The 26058-nt window shown below is 41.3% G+C and overlaps 1 protein-coding gene across 3 annotated transcripts in view; it reads left to right on the top strand.

Annotated features, from left to right (window-relative positions):
* The first annotated feature begins 5195 nt into the window (after positions 1–5195).
* atf7a (activating transcription factor 7a) overlaps positions 5196–26058 on the top strand; it is a 42398-nt gene continuing 21535 nt past the window's right edge. For 2 of the 3 annotated variants that reach the window (XM_029718572.1, XM_029718574.1), the window contains exons 1-2: positions 5196–5303; positions 20968–21039. In XM_029718572.1, coding sequence (XP_029574432.1) covers positions 20992–21039 — 48 coding nt within the window. In that variant the 5' untranslated portion in view covers positions 5196–5303; positions 20968–20991. The remainder of the gene's footprint in view (positions 5304–20967; positions 21040–26058) is intronic. The other variant, XM_029718573.1, reaches the window with a different exon arrangement.

Genomic DNA, 26058 nt, shown 5'->3' on the forward strand with positions numbered 1-26058 from the left:
TGAGGGACCTTACAATTATCTGTATGTGTGGGGTACAGAGATGAGGTAGTCATTAAACACTATTATTATCACACAGAGTCCATTCAACTTCTGTGATTATGTGATTGTTTTATTCCTGAACTTATTTAGGCTTGCCATAACAAAGGGGTTGAATACTTATTGACTCAACACAAAAATGTAGAAAAACATAATTCCACTTTGACATTATGGGGTATTGTTTGTAGACCAGTGACAATAAATCTCAATTTAATCCATTTTAAAATCAGGCTGTAACACAACAAAATGTGGAAAAAGTCAAGGGGTGTGAATACTTTCTGAAGACATGGTATGTGTCTGTTATACAAAATCATCTGTATATACCACATCCTGTCAAGTTTCATAAGTGTGAAAATGTTGATTTGGTATTTGTGTGAGCTATACATATTATTGAATGAAAATGGTACAGTTTACTCTCATATTTTAGTTGAAGTATGCTGATCTACAGTATGCTGATCTACAGTATGCTGATCTACAGTATGCTGATCTAATTAAGAATAAATAGATATTTTGGTTTCCATAAAGACTAGGTCAACTTTCATTGTTTAAATTTTTACAAAAAAAATTTGCAAAGAAAAAGCCATCTCAGACTGGCCAATAAAAAGAAAAGATTAAGATACACTGGAAAGAGATATGCAATCTGTTACTCAAACTAGACACTCTAATGTACTTGTCCTCTTGCTCAGGTGTGCACCGGGGCCTCCCATTCCTCTTTCTATTCTGGTAAGAGCCAGTTTGCGCTGTTCTGTGAAGGGAGTAGTACATAGAGTTGTACGAGATCTTCAGTTTCTTGGCAATTTCTCACATGGAATAGCCTTCATTTCTCAGAACAAGAATAGACTGACGAGTTTCAGAAGAAAGGTCTTTGTTTCTGGTCATTTTGAGCCTGTAATCGAACCCACAAATGCTGATGCTCCAGATACTCAACTAGTCCTTAAGTAGGCCAGTTATTTTGCTTTAATCAGGACAACAGTTTTCAGCTGTGCTAACATAATTGCAAAAGGGTTTTCTAATGATTAATTAGACTTGAATGATAAACTTCGATTAGCTTACACAACGTGCCATTGGAACACAGGAGTGATGGTTGCTGATAATGAGCCTCTGTACGCCTATGTAGATTTGCCATTAAAAATCTGCAGTTTTCCAGCTACAATAGTCATTTACAACATTAACAATGTCTACGCTGTATTTCTGATCAGTTTAATGTTATTTTAATGGACCAAAAATGTGCTTTTTTTTCAAAAACAAGGACATTTCTACGTGACCCCTGACTTTTGAACTGTAGTGTATATAACATTGATAGTTAATTTGTTTGTATCTTAACAATGTAAACCTACAAAGGCTGTGTTCATACAGGCTGCCCACCTGATCTTTTTACCCAATTATTGGTAAAAGAGCTATTGGTGAAAAAAAGTGTAAATGCAAAGTGCATTTTTCTGTCTAAATAATTTAAAAAAGAAAATGCCTTTCCTTATATTATACACTGGATTTTTTTCTTCTTCTTTTTTTGTTGTTCGGTTGCGGCAGTCTACGCCCCTTCGTCGGTCATTTGTCAACAGTACTACTCCTAGTAGGTGTGGGAACTAAGGACGGCATACTTGAATTAAGTGTTTGTCCTTCAACGAGAGACGACTTGTTTTCAGTTGAGAAATACTGCACCAAACATCTTAGTGAGATGCAAATTGCGCGACTAAGGCCTCTCAAAATTAAAGGTGCAATATGCAGAAAATGCTCCGCCATTTCTTGGTTGCTGATTCTAATAGTTCACCTAATTTCAGGTTATTTGACAAAACAAGCAATGTATAGTGTAGGGAATCATTGCTTCTTAGACTTGCTTTCAATGAGAATGACAGATCTATAACTCACATTTCATCTAGACCAAAAATGTTACATACAGCAGCTTTAATGACAGATTTCTGGATTTATCTTAGATTCATTCAGACTATTTTGAGAAAGTGCATTGCTATGTTGTTGCTACGGTGTCTCATGTGACAAATAATTATATTGCCGTTTTTTAAGTGAAGTTCTTTTAAGGGAGTATGCGAGGCAAAAACATTTGCTTCGCCTTGCTGAGTTCTCCTAGGAGCAAACCGAAGCTAGTATGCGGGCACCTTGAGCTGCCATGTAGTTTCATCTCATGCAATTTTGTAATTGTCCAGAAGGGGTCTCTAGCCTTCAACACACAAATCAGTCTTTCCTTCAATAGCAGGAGAGACTGTTCCGGATAGATCTATGTATAGTCAATCAAGAGGTGAAAAATAGGTTAATAATCCTCAGTAATGTTTTGTTATTGAAAAAATATCAAGACAAGAAAGAAAGATTTGGTTTAACAAAGTCTTAAGAAGTACATACTGTACTCACAAAATTATTTTATACATTTTCTGTCCAAATAACACCCTATTTACAGAAGAATACAGTGCACTCTTGTTTATTTATTGACCCTTAATTTACCTGGTAAGATGACTGATAACATATTCTCTTATACAGCACCGACGCAAGGCAATGCAATGTCCCCTTCACTGGCACGGGACATTGGATCTCCTTAGACCAGAGGGAAGAGGGCCCCCTACTGGACCTCCAACACCACTTCCAGCAGCATCTGTTCTCCCATTCATGGACTGACCTGTACTGAACCCTACTTACTTCAGCAGTGGGATGCAGGGTAGTATGCATCTGGCTGTGAATAATGTACAGATGGGTCTTGTATGCCATTGTTGGTGTAGCACTACTGAAGACTGACGGTTCATATATTTGACTGTTTATCTTAGTGTTTACAGTGGCTGCCACTCTAGTATTTAACTTTATTGTCACCGTGTGAAAACACAGCTATTTGGCCAATTTTAAAATCCCCTTTGTCTTAATTGGCTGCTTCCCCTTTGATTACATGTCAGCAGGTTCAAACGTACCACTCAATAATAATCCCTTGTTGAGTTACAAGTAGGTATTGTTTTTAGACATTTCCTATGCTTTATTTTAGCCCCATGTCTCGACACAGACAGGACGTTAGTTTCCCAGCGAGAGAAAACAAGGGGGAGAATTTCAGGAAGGAAAGTAAAGCAACACAGAAAAAATGCCCCCTGTCAGCTCTCTCACACACTACTTCCTTTCTGGATCATACAGTAGTTTATACACTCCATCTGTTCAATGTCTGGATTTTCTTGACTTAAAATGAGTTATATTGTACATTTTCATTCCTACTGTACATTACTATTACTGTAGCCTACTCTAGTGTACATTTTTCAATCCTTCAATATATCAGGATTTTTACTCTTATCAGGCTTGAAAATGTTAAATGGATAAAAACAATGTATTGAAAAGTGTTAGGAGAAAATTATGTGATTTTTTTTTTACGAGAGCATTGTTGTAACAGCTCTCATCAGAGATGGTCTATAATGTTGTAACAAGTTTTAAATGTGACATTTATAACTATGACAGAAGATTGTGATAAGTTAACCACCCTCATCAAACCTCACAACAGTGCTCATCCATACATAGAAATAGAATAAGCATTCTAGTTCTGGATTCATTTTAGTTCTAGAATCATTCTAGTTCTGTGGCTCCACATGCCCAGGGTTGGAGGCAGGCCAGGACAGCGGTGCTTATGCAAGACATAATCTTAGGGACTGAATACATAATTAAAAAGACAGTCTGTTTTCCAAATGGCGCCCTTTTCCCTTTAAAGTGCACTTTTGTGTACTTTTTTTGACCATGGCCCATAGTTTTATTTGTTCATAGGCTCCTAGCTTAGTCAGGATGCAGAATATGGGAACAACAGTTGGCTAACAAAGCAAATGGGTAGAGAATTTGACCTAGGCAATAATGATGAGCAACACACACTGCTGGTGGTTTCTAAAAAAGAGGGAAGCGTACAGTGTACTGACTAACCAGTCTGTTATTTTGCATCTTGAATTTTATATACCTGCTTCATGTGAAAGGTTCTGAATTAAGAATTTAAAACCCAGCCATTTTTTTTACAGCGACCAGCTTCTATTAGTAATAATAAATAATAATAATAATAATAACAGTATTATATTTTTAAAGTGCATAAGGTAGGTAGAAAACAAAACACATCAAACCATTACCTACTAATACATTATATAGACTTTAACCATATTCTATTTTATTATTTTCTAGCTTTAGCTTTAGATTTATTACAAACAACGTTTTACACTTTGCATTCTCTTCTCCAGAAACAGACAGTGTATATATATTTTATTTAACTAGGCAAGTCAGTTAAGAACAAACTCTTATTTACAATGATGGCCTACACCGGCCAAACCCGGACGACGCTGGGCCAATTGTGCACCGTCGTTTGGGACTCCCAATCACGGACAGTTGTGATACAGCCTGGAATTTAACCAGGGTGTTTGTAGTGACGCCTCTAGCACTGAGTTGCAGTGCCTTGCACCGCTGCGCCACTCGGGAGCCCCATGTATATCTAGTTAATATTAGAAGGAGAAAGACAAAACTCATGTATTTCATCACCACATCCCAGAGACTGGTTAGTAAGCTAACCAAAACAGCTGCAAATGCAAAGGTGCCTTTTTGTTTGATTTGAAAGCTGTCAGAGGTTATGAGTATGAGCAATGTATGAAATCAGTATTGTGTGACACTCAAGGTACAGTACGAGTCAACATGGGAAAGATGTTTATACCATTTGTATGCACATCCTACTAAATCTCAAAATAATGTAAAAAAAACGTGTTTTTTATAATAATATGGCTACTGTATTTGTAATGTAAATTCCAGCGCCTTTTTAAATGAGATGGCACAGAGTTTCTAAACCCAGAGGCGCGATATCGCGAAACCTCCGGAAACGCTTGCGAAACAGACCAAGCAGACCAGGTCGTGGTTAAGGGTTTGAGAAGTGAAAAATGATTCCTTAGTTGTTCATTTTCTCGAACTCTAAAGGCACAACCTAGATTCAAGCGAATGTCTTAAGTAGTTGAACATAGTATTATCCCAACCTCGTAAAAGTGACAAACTGCACATTTTATTTTCGTCAAAAACAACTTTATATTGAAGAAGTACATTTGAGTTGACGGGTTGCACATGCGCAGTTTAGCGCAAGAGATTTTGCGCATGCGCTTAGCTGGCCAATGCCACCGTGAGTTATCGGGGATTTCTATTGGAGAAGCAGTTTCTGCCTATCTTCCTACTGTACTGTCTTTGATATGAGTTTATGAAGACGGACGTCGGTAGAAACTCGCGATGATTCAGGGAGGAGGGGAGTGTCAAATTCCAAAAGAGAAGAGAGGAGCGCAAAGGTGAGTTTGTAAACAGTATATTATTGTCAAAATGTACAATCCATATGTAATTCCGTTGAAAATGTGACATAATTATTGAAAGTCGTTAAGAGTTAGTGTGTTCATTTTTCTAATGTTGTCGGCCATGAAATCTGAGTGGCCAATAAGTTGACAAAACTGTTGTGGTCTGTCTTTCTCGCTCGCACTCGAGTGCCAGCCTACCTACTTTAGCTTGCTCTAAGCTAACAAGTTGGTTAGCAGTTAGCAAAATAAAGTGTCAACTAATGATATATTAGCACTGCACGGTTGTATGACGTGCTCCTGTTGTCATGCATGAAGTTCGTTGTTGTTGAGGTTTTAGTACTGCACATTGCTTTTCCCTGACGGTGGTAGCGGCCTGTTCAAAGTTGGCACAGGGGAAAGATTGTAGTTTATGAAATCTCCCATATTTTGAGGGGAATCATCATGAACCAATCACATTGTTCTATCAGAAGTGATTGACAGTTCACTGAGCGATAGGGTAACGAGTGGGTGCTGATTTAACATGTCTGTACCCAATAATTGAAAAGAAAAGGCGGTTTCGTGCGGGAAAAGGCATGGCTTGTGCGCAAAAAGGCTTCTCCGGTCTCAGCTGCCATGCTACAACGCTAACTTGTCTAGACAGCTAATTTAACCAGTCTGAAGGTTTCAACTTTTAGCAAAAGTAATCGGGATTCTGCTTCTTAAAAATACAAGTTCATACTTTTTTAACTAACTAGACGTTTTCTTAATCACAATCATAAGAAATCCATACACCATGTGTTTCTAGCTGAAATAATCACTTACAGTAAGTTTCAGTACACCAATGCAACACAGTAGCTACCTGATTATGAAATATATTTTCGAGGTGATTCAAATTCCTCAACATCTCCTACATTCTATTGCCAGTTGGGACTTTAACGTCAGCCATATATTTATAATACGGTTCTTAAATGTAATAAGTCACGTTGATGGCTTGATTACAAGATAAAACTGTTGAAGGTAATATATTAAACGCAGTTGAATATGCCATAAATCACATTGACAACTATAAATATGATTATAATGTACAACTATTACTTTGACATCTCATCCTCTAAGATAATGAGAATATTTATATATTAATACATATCGATTAATATTTACACATATTAATAATATCTATTTTTCTGCCATCATCGAAGCTATTTCACAGTTGACTACTATAATTTGCTGTCATTACCTTGTGTGGTTCTGTGATGCCTACATTCACAAGTATTTGTTTGGTCGTCTACTAAGTTAGTAAAGAAATCAAATCTTATTTGTCACGTGCCAAATACAACAGGTGTAGACCTTACAGTGAAAAGTGTTAAAGTATTTACTAAAAATAAACTGAAGAAAAAAGCTGTCAATAAAAGCAGATATCTGTAGTGTTGTAATGTGAGCTGGTGAATGTCCTTCTATGCATCTCCAAGCCTAGCTTTCATCACCAAGATTATGTTTGGCTGGGGGGAAATCTCATCTTTACATGGGAATTTAGGTCATTAGCTTCTGATTTAAGATCAATTCTGCCTGTTCGGGCAGCCACAAAGCACATTCCACCAAATATGTGATCTCTGGTTAAAGATTGAGCTTGGATGTTCGTTTGAATAACTCATGTCCATCCCTAAGCGTTTAGGAATTAAACTACTAACACAATATGTAACATTTCATACATTATATACTTTTCTGTATTGGATTTATACTTATGTATTGATCCATGAAAGTGTGAAGAGGAATAAGAGACAGCAGTACATGGCAGGTGGGTTTCCTGCTCTAGGGTTTGTACACCACTTTTAATGCTTCGTTTCACCATTGCTCCGATTCACCATTGTTTTCAATTGCTCCATTTGGATCACACGCTAAGATTTAATGTTCGTTCCGTCCAGTCTACTCTATACTAGATACAGGGTGTTAAATCAACCTTTTAAAGTTCATAGGCCAAATGCAGCCTACCAGTTGTTCATAACACTGATATCAAATGTCTCGGTTATTGGCCTAGTCTGTATTGTTTAAACGTTGTAGTTATAGCATCAAAACAACTTGGGCCAGCCAACACATTGCCATCCTTGTAAAAGCCGATGATCCATCTTATAAATAGACATCAAGTGGTTACAGTTTAATTGCAGAAAAACAGCACTGGGTCCCTGTTGTCTATCTGCTCTGCCATGGATTTAGCTTAAAGACCTGGGCAGTTATGCAGACGCGCATATAGAATTTCATTTGATCCATTTTCCATTGACCAATACTCAGTTTCACTTGGGTTACAGACATGCATATTGGCACGTCATTGAAGCTTGTAAGTTTAACCCTCACAGGGTTTCACCTCAGGCAGCACCTCGCCTGTCCTGTGAGCTAAAGAAGGCCTAAAGATGGCACTGTAGTGGATAGCTGCCTGACCAATTCTGCTATTTTGTGTTTTTTTTACGCTGATCTTGATGTTGTTGTTTTTTTTACATAATGTTTCTGCCATAATTTCCTATGATTGAAAACTGCTTCTGGACATCAGAACAGAGATCACTAACCTTGATTTGGATGAAGAGTTCTACTTCATACTACTCTGTGAGAATCTAGACTGCCTTTGCCCTCTGTTTTGTTGGCGAACGTATAATCTGTATAGAACAAACTGGTGATTTCTTTAATGCAGGAAAACTGAAATCTGTTTTAACTCATTTTTACAAGCATGTCACCTGTGAAACTAGAGGCAACACAACTCTAGATCACCTTTAGGCCTACTCAACACACAGAAACGCATACAAGGCTCTCCCTCGCCCTCCCTGTGGGAAATCTGATCATAACTCTATCCTCCTGATTCCTGCTTACAAGCAAAAACTCAAACAGGATGTACCCTTGACGCATTCAATACGGAAGTGGTCAGATGAAGCGGATGCTAAGTTACAGGATTGCTTCGCTAGCACAGACTGGAAATGTTCCGGGAATCATCCGATAGCTTTGAGGAGTTAATCACATCAGTTACCGGCTTCATTAGTAAGTGCATTGACGATATCGTCCACACAGTGACCGTACGTACATATCCCAACCAAAAAACATGGATTACAGGCAACATCCACACTGAACTAAAGGCTTCCTCTTTCAACAAGCAGGACACTAATGCAGACGTTTATAAGAAATCCTTTTTACGACCCTCCGACGAGCCATCAAACAGGCATAGCATCAATACAGGACTAAGATCGAGTCGGATCTGGCAAGGCTTGCAAACTATCACAGATTACAAAGAAAAACTCAGCCGCGAGCTGTCCAGTGACGCAAGCCTACAAGACGAGCTAAATGCTTTCTATGCTCGCTTCGAGGCAAGTAACACTGAACCCTGCATGAGAGCATCAGCAGTTCTGCACGACTGTGTGATCTCGCTCGCCGTAGCCGATGTGAGTAGGACCTTTTAAACAGGTTAATATTCACAATTCCGCGGGGCCAGATGGATTACCTGGAGGTGTATTCAGAGCATGCGTTGACCAGCTGGCGGGTGTCTTCACTTACATTTTAAACCTCTCCCTGACCCAGTCTGTAATGCACTATATGACCAAAAGTATGTGGACACCTACTCGTCGAACATCTCATTCCAAAATAATGGGCTTTAATATGGAGTTGGTCCCCACTTTGCTGCTATAACAGTCTCCACTCTTCTGGGAAGGCGTTTCACTAGATGGTGGAACATTGCTGAGGAAGACTTGCTTCCATTCAGCCACAAGAGCATTAGTGAGGTCGGGCACTGATGTTGGGCTATTAGGCCTGGCTCGCAGTCAGCGTTCCAATTCATCACAAAGGTGTTCGATGGGGTTGGGGTCCGGGCTCTGTGCAGGCCAGTCAAGTTCTTCCACACCGATCTCAGAAAACCATTTCTGTATGGACCTCGCTTTGTGCAGGAGGGCATTGCCATGCTGAAACAGGAAAGGGCCTTCCCCAAACCTGCCACAAAGTTGGAAGCACAGAATTGTCTAGAATGTCATTGTATGCTGTAGCATTACAATTTCCATTCACTGGAACTAAGGGACCTAGCCCGAACCATGAAAAACCGCCCCAGACCATTATTCTTCGTCCACCAAACTTACAGTTGGCACTATGCATTGGGGCAGGTAGCGTTCTCCTGGCATCCGCCAAACCCAGATTTGTCTGTCGGACTGCCAGATGGTGAAGTGTGATTCATCACTGCAGAGCACGCGTTTCCACTGCTCCAGTCCAATGGCAGCGAGCTTTACACCACTCCAGCCAACGCTTGGCATTTTGCATGGTGATTTTAGGCTTGTGTGCGACTGCTCGGCCATGGAAATTAATTTCATGAAGCTCCCGACGAACAGTTCTTGTGCTGACGTTGCTTCCAGAGGCAGTTTGGAACTCGGTAGTTATAGATCACATAGAACAGATCTACCGCTTCTTAGTGTTGCTTTCAATGAGAATGATCTCTATGTGATCTATAAATCACATTTCCATGTAGATATGGTCAGGTTGCCCAAAAAGTTACGTATTGCAGCTTTAATCGGTTCCCATGCTTTTAAGATAATGGCTGTGTTCCGGAACAATATACATCATTTTCGTTCCCGGTTCTGATTATGTTCCTCTAAAGATTTTATTTTCCCATTTTCGTTTTTGTTCCCTGAACCGGTTCCAACCCCTGGTGCTTAGTCTCCTCCTGTGCTCCCTATTCACCAATGACTGCATGGATGCGCACGACTCCAAAACCATTAAGTTTGCTGACAAAAACATACAAATAATAATACGTTTGCTGACGACACGATGGGGGTAGACCTGATCACCGAAGATGATGGGACCGCCTATAAAGAAGAGGCCAGTGACCTGGCGGTGTGGTCCCAGGACAACAACCCTCCCTCAACGTCAGCTAGAAAGGAGCTGATCGTGCACTACAGGAAACAGAGGGCCAGGCATGCCACTATCCGCATCGAAGGGGCTGTAGTGGAGTGGGTCGAGAGCTTCAAGTTCCTCCGTGTCCACATCACTAAGAAATTAACATGGTCCACACACACACCAACACGACTACGCCTCTTCCTCCTCAGGAGGCTGAAAAGATTTGGCATGGGCCTTCAGATCCTCAAAGTTCTACAACTGCACCATTGAGAGCATCTTGACTAGATGCATCACCACTTGGTCGGGAAACTGCTTGGCATCCGACCTCAAGGCGCTACAGAGGGTAGTGCGTACGGCCCAGTACATCACTGGGGCCGAGCTCCCTGCCATCCTCTGACACCACCTGGTATAGAGGTCTTGCAAGGCCTTCAAAATTGTCAGACTCGAGCCACCCAAGTCAGAGTGCTCTCTCTGCTACCACACGGCAAGTGGTACCGATGCACCAAGTGAGGTACCAACAGCACCCTAAACAGCTTCTACCCCCAAGCCATAAGACTACTAAATAGATCACTAAATAGCTACCCGGACTATCTGCATTGACCCTCTTTGCAATAACTCTTTTGACTCTTCACATGAAATACAGAAATATCACACCCCCGAGTCAGTACTTTGTAGTATCACCTTTGTCGGCCATTAGAAGTTTGAGTCGTCTTTGGTAGAGGTCGACCGATTTAATCGGCATGGCTGATTTTAATTAGGGCCGATTTCAAGTTTTCATAACAATCGGTAATTTGCCTTTTTGGATGCCGATTATGGCCGATTACATTGCAATCCACGAGGAGACTGCGTGGCAGGCTGACCACCTGTTACGCAAGTGCAGCATCAAAAGGACCTTGTGGCTACAATGAGCCAAGGTAAGTTGCTGGCTAGCATTACATTTATCTTTTATAAAAAAACAATCAATCTTCACATAATCACTATTTAACTACACATGGTTGATGATATTACTAGGTTAACTAGATTGTCCTCCGTTGCATATAATCAATGCGGTGCCTGTTAACCTCTCTAGGGTACGTGGGACGAAATCGTCCCACCTAGTCAACAGCCAGTGGAATCGAGTGGCGCGATATTCAAATACCTTAGAAATGCTATTACTTCAATTTCTCAAACATATGACTATTTTACACCATTTTAAAGACGACTCTCGTTAATCTAACCACATTGTCCGATTTCAAAAAGGCTTTACAACGAAAGCAAAACATTAGATTATGTCAGGAGAGTACCCAGCCAGAAATAATCACACACCCATTTTTCAAGCTAGCATATAATGTCACAAAAACCAAAACCACAGCTAAATGCAGCACTAACCTTTGATCTTCATCAGATGACACTCCTAGGACATTATGTTATACAATACATGCATATTTTGTTCAATCAAGTTCATATTTCTATCAAAAACCAGCTTTTTACATTAGCATGTGACGTTCAGAACTAGCATACCCACCGAACACTTCCGGTGAATTTACTAAATTACTCACGATAAACGTTCACAAAAAACATAATTATTTTAAGAATTATAGATACAGAACTCCTTTATGCAATCGCGGTGTCAGATTTTAAAATAGCTTTTCGGCAAAAGCACATTTTGCAATATTCTGAGTAGATAGCTCGCCATCACGGGCTAGCTAATTTGACACCCACCAAGTTTGGCACTCACCAAACTCAGATTTACTATAAGAAAAATTGGATTACCATTGCTGTTCTTCGTCAGAATGCACTCCCAGGACTTCTACTTCATCCACAAATGTTGTTTTGGTTCCAAATAATCCATAGTTATGTTCAAATATCCTCTGTTTTGTTCTTGCGTTCAAGACACTATCCGAACGGTGACGCCGGACGCGTATCGTGACAAAAAAATTCAAAATATTCCATTACCGTACTTCGAAGCATGTCAACCGCTGTTTAACCTCTTACATCTAGGGGGCAGTAATTTCACGGCTGGATAAAAAACGTACCCGATTTAATCTGATTATTAGTCCTGCCCAGAAACTGGAATATGCATATAATTATTAGCTTTGGAGAGAAAACACTCCAAAGTTTCTGAAACTGTTTGAATGGTGTCTGTGAGTATAACAGAACTCCTATGGCAGGCAAAAACCTGAGATGCTTCTGTTCAGGAAGTACCCTGTCTGAACATTTCTTGCCCTTCTTGATTATCTCTGTCGTTTACAAAGGATCTCTGCTCTTACGTGACACTTCTCACGTCAACAATGGAGTCTCACAGCCCGGGAAAAACAGGAATGACGTAATTCAAAGCCCTGGCTGAAGCACACGAGAGCAAAAGCTAAGTGGTCACTTGATGGACTAAGCCTTAGGCGCGTGACACGCCCCGCCCCCGGCTTTCGGTTTTTTCCTCAGTTTACAGACAGGCAGATTCCCGGTCGGAATATTATCGCTTCTCTACGAGATAAATTGCATAAATATTGGTTTTAAACAGCGGTTGACATGCTTCGAAGTACGGTAATGGAATATTTCGAAATTTTTTGTCATATTTTGCGTCATGCTCGTGGCCGAGATTTAGCGTTGGGATAGTGTCTAGAACGCACGAACAAAACGTCGCTGTTTGGATATAACGATGGATTATTTGGGACCAAACCTACATTTGTTATTGAAGTAGAAGTCCTGGCAGTGTATTCTGATGAAGAACAAGCAAGGTAAGAACATTTTTCTTATAGGAAATGTGATTTTGGTGAAGGCTAAACTTGCAGGGTGTCTAAATAGCTAGCCCTGTAACGCCGGGCTATGTACTTACATTATTGCAAAATGTGCTTCATCCGAAAAGCTATTTTAAAATCGGACATATCGAGTGCATAGAGGAGTTCTGTATCTATAATTCTTAAAATAATTGTTATGCTTTTTGTGAACGTTTATCGTGAGTAATTTAGTAAAATCACCGGAAGTGTTCGGTGGGAATGCTAGTTCTGAACGTCACATGCTAATGTAAAAAGCTGGTTTTTGATATAAATATGAACTTGATTGAACAGACATGCATGTATTGTATAACACAATGTCCTAGGTGTGTCATCTGATGAAGATCATCAAAGGTTAGTGCTGCATTTAGATATGGTTTGGGTTTATGTGACATGATATGCTAGCTTGAAAAATGGCTGTGTGATTATTCCTGGCTGGGTACTCTGCTGACATAATCTAATGTTTTGCTTTCGCTGTAAAGCCTTTTTGAAATCGGACAGTTTGGTTAGATAAAGGAGAGTCTTGTCTTTAAATAGCTGTAACATAGTCATATGTTTGAAAAGTGTAAGTTTTCGGATTTAGAGGAGTTTGAATTTCGCGCCCCGCCCATCATTGGATATTGGAGCAGACGTTCCGCTAGCGGAACGTGTAGATGTAAGAGGTTAAAATCAATTTTTATGCGATTTTTCTTGTAAAATAGCGATAATATTCTGACCGGGAAACCCTGTTTTCGTTCAAAGACTGAAAATGTAAAATGGCCTCTTCACGTGCACGCGCGCACCCGTCTCATTGTTCTCAGATCTACCACTATCCAAATGCGCTACTGTTTTTCAGCCATGGGCTGCAAAGTCATCATTCAACGTTCTGGCGCCTTCTGAGAGCCTATGGGAGCCTTAGAAAGTGTCACGTTACAGCAGAGATCCTCTGTTTTCGATAAAGAGAGTGTAGAAGGCCAAGAAATGTTCAGAGAGGGCACTTCCTGTACAGAATCTTCTCAGGTTTTGGCCTGCCATATGAGTTCTGTTATACTCACAGACACCATTCAAACAGTTTTAGAAACTTTAGGGTGTTTTCTATCCAAATCAAACAATTATATGCATATTCTAGTTTCTGGGCAGTAGTAATAACCAGATTAAATCGGGTACGTTTTTTTATCCGGATGTGAAAATACTGCCCCCTACCCTAGAGGTAAATTTATCATCGAATCACAGCCTACTTCGCCAAACGGGTGATGATTTAACAAAAGCGCATTCGCGAAAAAAGCACAATCGTTGCACAAATGTACCTAACCATAAACATCAATGCCTTTCTTAAAATCAATACACAAGTATATATTTTTTTAAACCTGCATATGTAGTTAAAAGAAATTCAGGCAATATTAACTAGGGAAATTTGTCATTTCTCTTGCTGAACGCAAGAGTGCAAGCAGAGTTAGGGTATATGCAGCAGTTTGGGCCGCCTGGCTCGTTGCGAACTGTGTGAAGACCATTTCTTCCTAACAAAGACCGTAATTAATTTGCCAGAATTTTACATAATTATGACATAACATTGAAGGTTGTGCAATGTAACAGCAATATTTAGACTTATTTTTGCCACCCATTCCATAAAATACGGAACGGTTCCGTATTTCACTGAAGGAATAAACGTTTTGTTTTTTAAATGATAGTTTCTGGATTTGACCATATTAATGACCTAAGGCTTGTATTTCTCTGTGTTTATTATATTATAATTAAGTCTATGATTTGATAGAGCAGTCTGACTGAGCGGTGGTAGGCAGCAGCAGGCTCGTAAGCATTCATTCAAACAGCACTTTACTGCGTTTGCCAGCAGCTCTCATCAAAGCTTGATGCACAGCTCTGTTTGACTTCAAGCCTATCTACTCCCGAGATTAGGCTGGTAATACTGAAGTGCCTATAAGAACATCCAATAGTCAAAGGTATATGAAATACAAATGGTAGAGAGAGAAATAGTCGACGCGTCATAATAACTACAACCCAAAACGTCTTAACTGGGAATATTGAACCACAAGCTTTCATATGTTCTCATGTTCTGAGCAAGGAACTTAAACGTTAGCTTTTTTACATGGTACATATTGCACTTTTACTTTCTTCTCCAACACTGTTTTTGCATTATTTAAACCAAATTGAACATGTTTCATTATTTATTTATTATAGTTGATCATTTATTTATTTGAGACTAAATGTATTTTATTGATGTATTATATTAAGTTAAAATAAGTGTTCATTCAGTATTGTTGTAATTGTCATTATTACAAATTTTTTAATCGGCATCGGCTTTTTTGGCCATCCAATAATCGGTATCGGCGTTGAAAAATCATAATCGGTCGACCTCTAGTCTTGGGTATGTCAGTATCAGCTGTGCACATCTGGATTTTGGGGATATTCTCTCCTTCTTCCTAACAGATTTTCTCAATCTGTGTTAAATTGGATAGGGAGCGAAGGTGAACAACATTCTTAAAGTTTGTCCACAGATTGTCAATGGAATTCAAGTCGGCTTTGGCAGGGCCATTCAAGGACTTTCACATTCTTATTCCAGCGTTGATTTGGCTGTATGCTTGGGGTCATTGTCCTTTTGGAATGTAAATCTTCGCCCTAGTCTAAGGTCGTTTGCACTCTGAAGCAGGTTTTCATCAAGGATTTGCCTGTATTTGGTTGCATTCATTGTTCCCTCCATCCTTACCAGTCTCCCAGTCCCTGCTGCTGAAAAGCATCCCCATAGCACGTTGCTGCCACCACCATGCTTCACGGTAGGGATGGTGTTAGATGGGTGATGAGCTGTGCCTGGTTTTCTCCAGACATAGCGCTTTGCATTCAGGCCAAAGAGTCTCTATCTACAGGCAGTTCCTTGTATTTCATGGTACTGTTTCTGCTCTGACATGCACTGTTAACTGTGGGACCTAATATAGGCCGGTATTTTTCATTCTTAATCATGTCCAAACAGTTGAATTGACTTCAGGTGGACTACAATCAAGGTGTAGTGACATCTCAAGGATGATCAAAGGAAATTGGATGCACTTGAGCTCAATTTGGAGTGTCATAGCAAAGAGGAGTGAATACTTATGTACATGTAATTGTTTCTGTATTTCATGTTCAATACATTTGCCACAATTTCCCAAAACATATTTTCACTTTGTCATTATGGGGTATTGTGTGTAGATGGGTGAGAAAAACATATATTTAATCCATTTTAAATACAGGCTATGACGCAACAATGTGGAATAAGTCAACTGGTATGAATACTTTCTGAAGGTGCTGTTTTCTTACTCATTGTGTATTTATCCCTTTATACCTTGTTTCCATATTTTTCTCACTGTATTGTTTTTGAAAGGCCTGTATGTCAGCATTTAACTGTTAGTCTAGACATGTTGTCGACGAAGCATGTGACAAATACATTTTGATTTGAGCTACCAAATACACTTGATCTCACAGTAGGTCAGTGAGTCAACCAATACGTGACCACCACACACACAACACCACCCCCAAGCTATCTCCATCGGACTCCACTCTGCCGCTGTCAAGTCCTAGCCCAGTAGATTCCTGAGTCCTCTGGCTCCCTGGCTGCAGGCAGAGAGAGGCTATTAATACAGTTTGTTTAGCTAGTTTCCTAGCAGGCCGCATCAAACACCGCGGCCCTATGGCTGATTATAGCCCTCGACCTGCTCGCCCCCCCCAGCTACACCTGCTGAGTCAGAGAAACCCAAGGTTCCGTCCCAAATGGCACCCTCTTCCCATATGTAGTACACTACTTCTGACCAGAAACCCTATGGGTTTCCTACAGGCCATGGTCAAAAGCAGTGCACTACCTAGGGAATAGGGTGCCATTTGGGACGCACACCAAGTTAACAGCGGCGGGGACATTGCCGGCAGGCTCAGAGAGTGACTGGAATAAGGCCTACTGGCAGGCTGAGAAAGTGACTAGAATAGGGCCCACTGGCCCGGCAGGCTCAGAGAAAGTGACTGGAATAGGGCCCACTGGCCCGGCAGGCTCAGAGAAAGTGACTGGAATAGGGCCCACTGGCCCAGCAGGCTCAGAGAAAGTGACTGGAATAGGGCCCACTGGCCCAGCAGGCTCAGAGAAAGTGACTGGAATAGGGCCCACTGGCCCGGCAGGCTCAGAGAGAGTGACTGGAATAAGGCCTACTGGTAGGCTGAGAGAGTGACTAGAATAGGGCCCACTGGCCCGGCAGGCTCAGAGAGAGTGACTGGAATAGGGCCCACTGGCCCGGCAGGCTCAGAGAGAGTGACTGGATTAGGGCCCACTGGCCCGGCAGGCTCAGAGAGAGTGACTGGATTAGGGCCCACTGGCCCGGCAGGCTCAGAGAGAGTGACTGGATTAGGGCCCACTGGCCCGGCAGGCTCAGAGAGAGTGAGTGGAATAAGCCTACTTGCCCGGCAGATATTTCCATGTCACCTTGGATGAATGGAGGTAAAAAAAAATGGGTGGACTGACTGAGGTTCTCACATGGATGGATCCCATGTCTGAAATGGATAGAATGAAATTGATCGATGTGTGTGTTAGGTTTTTGAATCCGACCATAATGTCAAATACATAGGCAAATGTGTCAAATACTTTTTCAAGTATTTGGGGTGTGCTTGATTTAGCTTGGGAGTTTGTGTCACTGTAACTGTTCCATTTGCTTCCATTGTACCAGGGCAAACTTGGCCTAAATCAAGTTAACCAGCTTCCTTTCTCTTGCTCCTTCCAGATGTTGCCTCCTCGCAGAGGATTTGCTCACACACACACACACACACACACACACACACACACACACACACACACACACACACACACACACACACACACACAGCCAGTTAGTCCACACCCTGACTATAACGAGTTGCTGGTGTATGTTGTGTGTCGATGGACTGAACTCACACATCTCTGCCCAAATAGACCCAGAGGATTGTGTTTTAGTGTGAGCAGTGAGAGAGGCCTGACACCGGCCTGTTGTATTGGCTCGTTGCTCTCTTCTCCACAGACAGGCTTCTGCAACACAAATGGCACCCTGTTCCCTACATAGTGTGCTACTTTTGATCAGAGCTGGCTGCGCAAAAGTAGTGCACTATATATGGAATAGGGTGCCATTTGGGACACAATCACAGCCTGTGGGGTCTGTTCAGAATGATTTTTGTATGTGTTCTGTTTCCTCCTTTGATCTCACTGAGAAGGGATGTGCCAGCCTGCTTTTTTACAGCCAGTCAACATGAAGCAGAGAGCGTGAGATGGAGAGAGAGACGGAAAGGAAGAGACACATAGTGGTTAATATTACAACCCAGCCCTGACCGCATGATAGTCTGAGTCTGCCTTGAGCTTCTCTTGTGAGTGGAAGGCAGGGCAGGGCAGGCTGCTGAAATCATGTTGGCTGCTTGGCTCAGGACGAGTAACTGGTGTCAGAGTTGGGAGAGAACATCGGACTAGGGGGAGAGGGAGAGATGAAACATGGACTGACTTCAATACTGGAAAGTGGCCCACCCATTGTAGGTTATTATCTGTCCCACTTGATCATAAGTGCTAATAAAACTAGTGGTCTATAAAAGGTTTTAAGACAGGTACTAGGCAATGTAGCAATGTGTACAGTTGGCTACACTGCGGTTACACTGCACTGTGGCATATACTGGTATGTATGTATGTATGTATGTATGTGTGTGTGTGTGTGTATGTATGTATGTATGTATGTATATATATATATATATATATATATATATATATATATATATATATATATATATATATATATATATATATATATATATATATATATATATATATATATATATATATATATATATATATAAAATCTGCTCAAAAAAAATAAAGGGAACAATTAAACACATCCTAGATCTGAATGAAAAATAATCTTATTAAATACTTTTTTCTTTACATAGTTGAATGTGCTGACAACAAAATCACACAAATAATCAATGGAAATCCAATTTATCAACCCATGAAGGTCTGGATTTGGAGTCACACTCAAAATGAAAGTGGAAAACCACACTACAGGCTGATCCAACTTTGATGTAATGTCCTTAAAGCAAGTCAAAATGAGGCTCAGCAGTGTGTGTGGCCTACAACGCCTGGGCATGCTCCTGATGAGGTGGCGGATGGTCTCCTGAGGGATCTCCTCCCTGACAGACACAGCAAACCTTCTTGCCACAGCTCGCATTGATGTGCCATCCTGGATGAGCTGCACTACCTGAGCCACTTGTGTGGGTTGTAGACTCCGTCTCATGCTACCACTAGAGTGAAAGCACCGCCAGCATTCAAAAGTGACCAAAACATCAGCCAGGAAGCATAGGAACTGAGAAGTGGTCTGTGGTCCCCACCTGCAGAACCACTCCTTTATTGGGGGTGTCTTGCTAATTGCCTATAATTTCCACCTGTTGTCTATTCCATTTGCACAACAGCATGTGAAATTTATTGTCAATCAAGTGTTGCTTCCTAAGTGGACAGTTTGATTTCACAGAAGTGTGATTGACTTGGAGTTACATTGTGTTGTTTAAGTGTTCCCTTCATTTTTTTGAGATATATATATATATATATATATAGATATATATAAAAATAGCTAGCAAGCATATACTGATATAGATTGATAGCTAGCATATACATGTATGTGTGTGTGTGTGTGTGTGTGTGTGTGTGTGTGTGTGTGTGTGTGTGTGTGTGTGTGTGTATATATATATCTATATATCTATATATCTATATATCTATGCTTGCGTATATGGAATATGCCAGTATATGCTAGCTATCATACATACATACATACATACATACATACATGTATGTATATGCTAGCTATATATAAATATATATCTCTATGCCAGTATATGCTAGCGTTCTATTTATATGTATGTATGTATGTATGTATGTATGTATGTATGTATGTATGTATGTATGTATGTATGTATGTATGTATGTATGTATGTATGTATGTATGTATGTATGTATGTATGTATGTATGTATGTATGTATGTATGTATGTAATGGTATGTATGTGTAGCTAGATAGCTGGGGGTGCTTTGCTGCAGGAGGGGCTGGTGCACTTCACAAAATAGATGGCATCATGAGGAAGGACAATTATGTGGATATATTGAAGCAACATCTCAAGACATCAGTCAGCAAGTTAAAGCTTGGTCGCAAATGGGTCTTCCAAATGGACAATGACCCCAAGCATACTTCCAAAGTTGTGGAAAAATGGCTTAAGGACAACAAAGTCAAGGTATTGGAGTGGCCATCACAAAGGCCTGACCTCAATCCTATAGAACATTTGTGGACAGAACTGAAAAAGTGTGTGCGAGCAAGGAGGCCTACAAACCTGACTCAGTTACACCAGCTCTGTCAGGAGGAATGGGCCAAAATTCACCCAACTTATTGTGGGAAGCTTGTGGAAGGCTACCTGGAATGTTTGACCCAAGTTAAACAATTTAAAGGCAATGCTACCAAATACTAATTGAGTGTATGTGAACTTCTGACCCACTGGGAATGTGATGAAAGAAATAAAAGCTGAAATAAAAAATTCTCTCTACTATTATTCTGACATTTCATATTCTTAAAATAAAGTGGTGATCCTAACTGACCTAAGACAGGGAATTTATACTAGGATTAAATGTCAGGAATTGTGAAAAACTGAGTTTAAATGTATTTGGCAAAGGTGTATGTAAACTTCCGACTTCAACTGTATATACTACATCTAGCCTACCAGCAGAACATCCTGGCTGCTCTGACTACATCTAGCCTACCAGCAGAACATCCTGGCTGCTCTGACTACAGCTAGCCTACCAGCAGAACATCCTGGCTGCTCTGACTACAGCTAGCCTACCAGCAGAACATCCTGGCTGCTCTGACTACAGCTAGCCTACCAGCAGAACATCCTGGCTGCTCTGACTACAGTTAGCCTACCAGCAGAACATCCTGGCTGCTCTGACTACAGCTAGCCTACCAGCAGAACAGCAGTATCTCTGCTTTGTTGTTTTCTGGACTAGCCTACTGGAGGACCAACAGAACCGATTTGAGGGGAAAAAAATAAACGACAACAATGTTCTCTTCTCCTCTCCCACAGTTACATTGCACGCTCTTTGCAAAGATGGGGGACGACCGGCCTTTTGTGTGCAACGCTCCCGGCTGTGGACAGGTAAGCCATCTACCTCTACCTTGTCTTGAGTTTCAGGTGTGTTCAGTGTCTGTTTCTGAGTTCGGTTTTACCTGTGTGCTAGTGTTTAACTGCCACAGTGGAATTTCTATAGACTAGTGATTATCCTAATTTAGTTTGGATTTCAGTTGATTTCAGTCTGTGTGTGTTTTGCGGTTGTACTGTACTTGTTTGTGTATTTTGCTGTCTGGCAGTTGACTGGAATAACTCTATTTTCAGTCCGAGTCCTCCGTTGACTGGAATAACTCTCTATTTTGAGTCCGAGTTCTCCGTTGACTGGAATAACTCTCTATTTTGAGTCCGAGTTCTCCGTTGACTGGAATAACTCTCTATTTTGAGTCCGAGTCCTCCGTTGACTGGAATAACTCTCTATTTTGAGTCCGAGTCCTCCGTTGACTGGAATAACTCTCTATTTTGAGTCCAAGTCCTCCGTTGACTGGAAAGTTGAAACAGATGGTGTTGGTGGTACTGAACTCCAGTGTTTCCCCTATATTCATGAATAATAATTTGGGATGGTAAAACATTTTCAGTGTAAACTTAAATGACTAAAACCAGATATAAAGTATGTAGAAAAGATTATGGATTTGTTTATATTTTTTGACAACTAACAACCACCAGAAAAATAATAGACAGTCAGGGAGAATCTAAAATTCCCAAAATGTCATGACATGGGGCCCCTGTTGATTTTGTCATAATGTTTGAGTCACTCAGATAGCGTAAGAACACGGCATAAGCCATGGCAAAATGTGTAGAATTGCAGGAAATTAGCTTTAAAGTAACTGTCCAGTGTTTCCAGATTCCTATGAAATATGACCTATAATTACTTAGAATATGAGTGAAATAGTTTTCCTTTCAAAAAATTATTAAGAAGCTTAATTCAGCTTGTCTGGTGTCGGCATAACCCAACAATAGAATGTGTGGGCGTATACCGGTAATTTAAAATATTAACACAAGTAGACCGTTGATTGGCCAGATCATCCTCAGGAGTATGACATCATACTTAATGAGGAAATAGCAAGCATTTTTGAAGATACAAGTTTGAGCCCCCCCCCCCTCCAATTTTTGATTTGGTCACAAATAAGAGCATATGACGAGTCGTCAACATTATATAGGAATGAGTTAATGGAATATCAACTTTTTTAAAAGTCAGATTTTCACTGGACAGTTACTTTAAAACTGCATATTTTCTCTCAGCCCCATGGCAAAATTGATAGAATTGCAGGAAATTAGCTTTAGAACAGCAAAATTGTCTCTGCAGCTGAGAGGAGGGCCCCCCTCCCCTGCGCTAGTTTTGCCACCGCTGCTGAAAGAAATCCTAGGAGAAACACTGTACTCATACTGAAATGAAGGACATTTCCCATTACAGTGGAGTTGAACATCGGTAGAGAGTAGACACTCATTTAGCTCTGCTGCCACTGACAGTGTCCACATGGACAACATGTTTCTTTTGTCGGTCTGTTTGTTCTTTTGCCGACTCCTTGTGAAACTATCATGTTTGCTGTGACACTGAGTTGGCAAGAGAGTACAAACACATCTGTGATCACACTAGGTCTGTTCCACTTCTGTTATTGAGCGTACACATGGACAATAACACTGCAAACACTGATCACACTGTCTGATAGTGCCAGCTAGCTCTGTTGTGAAACAATGCGGATGTCTCTAATGCAATTTGTTTTCTTTGTAAGAGACCACATGGACAACGCAGCACACTGCCATCCAGGCCACCCACACACACACACACACACACACACACACACACACACACGCATTGATATATAGTGATGGCTAGCTAGTCAACATGGGTCTCTCTGAAGCTTCTGTTTCTCTATGAGAGCCCAGATGGCCAATACACTGATCACTGAGAAATACCTCTAGCCGAGCGGTGTTGTCAGGTGTTGTCAGCCAGCCAGCCAGGTGTTGTCAGCCAGCCAGCCAGGTGTTGTCAGCCAGCCAGCCAGCCAGCCAGCCAGCCAGTGAGTCATAGGCAGCAGGCAGCACAGATGACACATTTTTCAACCTGTTTCTGTCTCACTTCTGCAGACTGAAGAGGTTAGAGATCCATAGTGACTCAGCTTGGCACTAAATGTCTATTGCTGTACTCTGTCCAAAGGTGTTAGGATGGATTAGATGTTTTAAAGCCTGGTACAATGTTACATTACAGTACATTTACATTACAGTACAATCCCAGTGAAGACAATGAGTTAAATATGTATTTTCAACCTCCTTTTCAATATCTTTTGCTCATAGGTATATCTCTGCTTCTTCCCTTTTTGGCTACTGATGACATGACTTATAAGCCTCATTAGGAAACATTATAAAGGTTTTAACATGCTTATAACAGCATCATAACTGTACTGGCAGGCTTTGCCACGTGTTTTACTGCGGACAGCTTGAAGACCACAGATGAGTGTTGAGGAAATGTAATTCCAAATCAGTAAGGTTATTACCTCCTACCTTATTAAATAAAAGATCATTAGTGTTGTCCTCAGGCGTGGTTAGACAATTCAAGCGATTACTGCAGACACACGCAGACAACAACATGCGTCTGGAATGAAACATTTATCTCTTGTTGTTTGCCCATTAATCCTCTTAGAAACCTTCAGGGACTCGACTGTCAGTTACCATCACAGAGTTTAGATTAGACTGTCAGTTACCATCACAGAGTTTAGATTAGACTGTCAGTTACCATCACAGAGTTTAGATTAGACTGTCAGTTACCATCACAGAGTTTAGATTAGACTGTCAGTTACCATCACAGAGTTTAGATTAGACTGTCAGTTACCATCACAGAGTTTAGATTAGACTGTCAGTTACCATCACAGAGTTTAGATTAGACTGTCAGTTACCATCACAGAGTTTAGATTAGACTGTCAGTTACCATCACAGAGTTTAGATTCTACTTGACTTGCTTATGTAAAGACAATAATGATGTTACATATTTCATTTATTGACATTATTAATGTATTACTTTAGAGACAAGGAAGGAAAAAGGACAGTAAAATGGATGTTTAGATAAAAGTTACAGGATGTGTTTTGAGATTTGGTTGAATGAACACGATCTACTCTAGCCTCTCTAGCAGACTTGCCATTTTTAATAGTATTTTTTAATTGTGTGTATCATCAAAGCAACACAACAGACAGTTGTGGCTGCTTCGCGTGATGTATTGTTGTCTCTACCTTCTTGCCCTTTGTGCTGTTGTCTGTGCCCAGTAATGTTTGTGCTTCTGCCATGTTGTGTTGCTGCCATGTTGTGTTGCTGCCATGTTGTGTTGCTGCCATGTTGTGTTGCTGCCATGTTGTGTTGCTGCCATGTTGTGTTGCGACCATGTTGTGCTTCTGCCATGTTGTGCTTCTGCCATGTTGTGCTGCTGCCATGTTGTGCTGCTGCCATGTTGTGCTGCTGCCATGTTGTGCTGCTGCCATGTTGTGCTGCTGCCATGTTGTGTTGCTGCCATGTTGTGTTGCTACCATGTTGTGCTGCTGCCATGTTGTGCTGCTGCCATGTTGTGCTGCTGCCATGTTGTGTTGCTGCCATGTTGTGTTGCTACCATGTTGTTTTGCTACCATGTTGTTGTTGCTGCCATGTTGTGTTGCTACCATGTTGTGCTGCTGCCATGTTGTGCTGCTGCCATGTTGTGTTGCTGCCATGTTGTGTTGCTGCCATGTTGTGTTGCTGCCATGTTGTGTTGCTGCCATGTTGTGCTGCTGCCATGTTGTGCTGCTGCCATGTTGTGCTGCTGCCATGTTGTTTTGCTACCATGTTGTTGTTGTTGTCATGTGGTGTTGCCATGCTGTGCTGTTGTCTTAGGTCTCTCTCTTTATGTAGTGTTGTGGTGTCTTTCTTGTTGTGATGTGTGTTTTTGTCCTATATTTTTAATCCCCCGTTGCGCAGGAGGCCTTTTGCCTTTTGGTAGGACATCATTGTAAATAATAATTTGTTCTTAACTGGCTTGCCTAGTTAAATAAAGGGTTAAAAAAACGCAGTGTGTGTTGGTGCTCTTTGGGTGTGTTGTGGTACCCTCACACTCAAACAGTTGTCCATTTCTAATGTGTGTGTAGACTATGTTGTTGTTCAGACAGAACAGAAGTGTGATTTTATTCAGGTCATGGCTCTCTGTCCAGACCTGGTATTGTCTAGGCCTGTCTGTCATGCTATGGCATGTAGGCTATGCAGTTGTGGGAAACCTGATGTGAGGCTGGCCTTTGCCCATCATGTTTACAGTTAGCCATTTATTGTTAGATATGATAATCCTTGCTTCCAGTATCTCCTACATACGCATGTACTAGAGGTATTCACGGGTCCAAAAAGTTGGACCCATTCTGAAAAGGACCTGGGTCTTTCCCACCCGGATCCGATATGCATAAATGATTTGATTTGATTTAATATAGAGTCCCGTTCCGAACAGACCCAAGGACAGCTAGACCCAGGGACAGCTAGACCCAGGGACAGCTAGACCCAGGGACAGCTAGACCCAAGGACAGCTAGACCCGTTCCTTAGAGAGCATTCAGAATATTAAGTAGCAGCCTACCTGTTGGTTCTTGGTCGTTGTAGCCTACCCTTCTCCTTTATCTTTTTTATTTATTATTTTACCCCATTTTTCTCCCCAATTTCGTGGTATCCAATTGGTAGTAGTTACTGTCTTGTCTCATCGCACCGTACGGACTCAGGAGAGGCGAAGGTCGAGAGCCGTGCGTCCTCTGAAACACAACCCAACCAACCCGCACTGCTTCTTGACACAACGCACATCCAACCCGGAAGCCAGCCGCACCAATGTGAAACACAACCCAACCAACCCGCACTGCTTCGTGACACAACACCTGGCGACCTGGTCAGCGTGCACTGCACCCGGCCCGCCACAGGAGTCGCTAGTGCGCGATGAGACAAGGATATCCCTGCCGGCCAAACCTCCTCTAACCCGGACGACGCTGGGTCAATTGTGTGCGGCCCCATGGGCTTCCCGGTCGCGGCCGGCTGCGACAGAGCCTGGGCTCGAATCCAG

Source organism: Salmo trutta, chromosome 28 (genome assembly GCF_901001165.1).
Source record: "Salmo trutta chromosome 28, fSalTru1.1, whole genome shotgun sequence".
Classification (NCBI taxonomy): Eukaryota; Metazoa; Chordata; class Actinopteri; order Salmoniformes; family Salmonidae; genus Salmo; species Salmo trutta.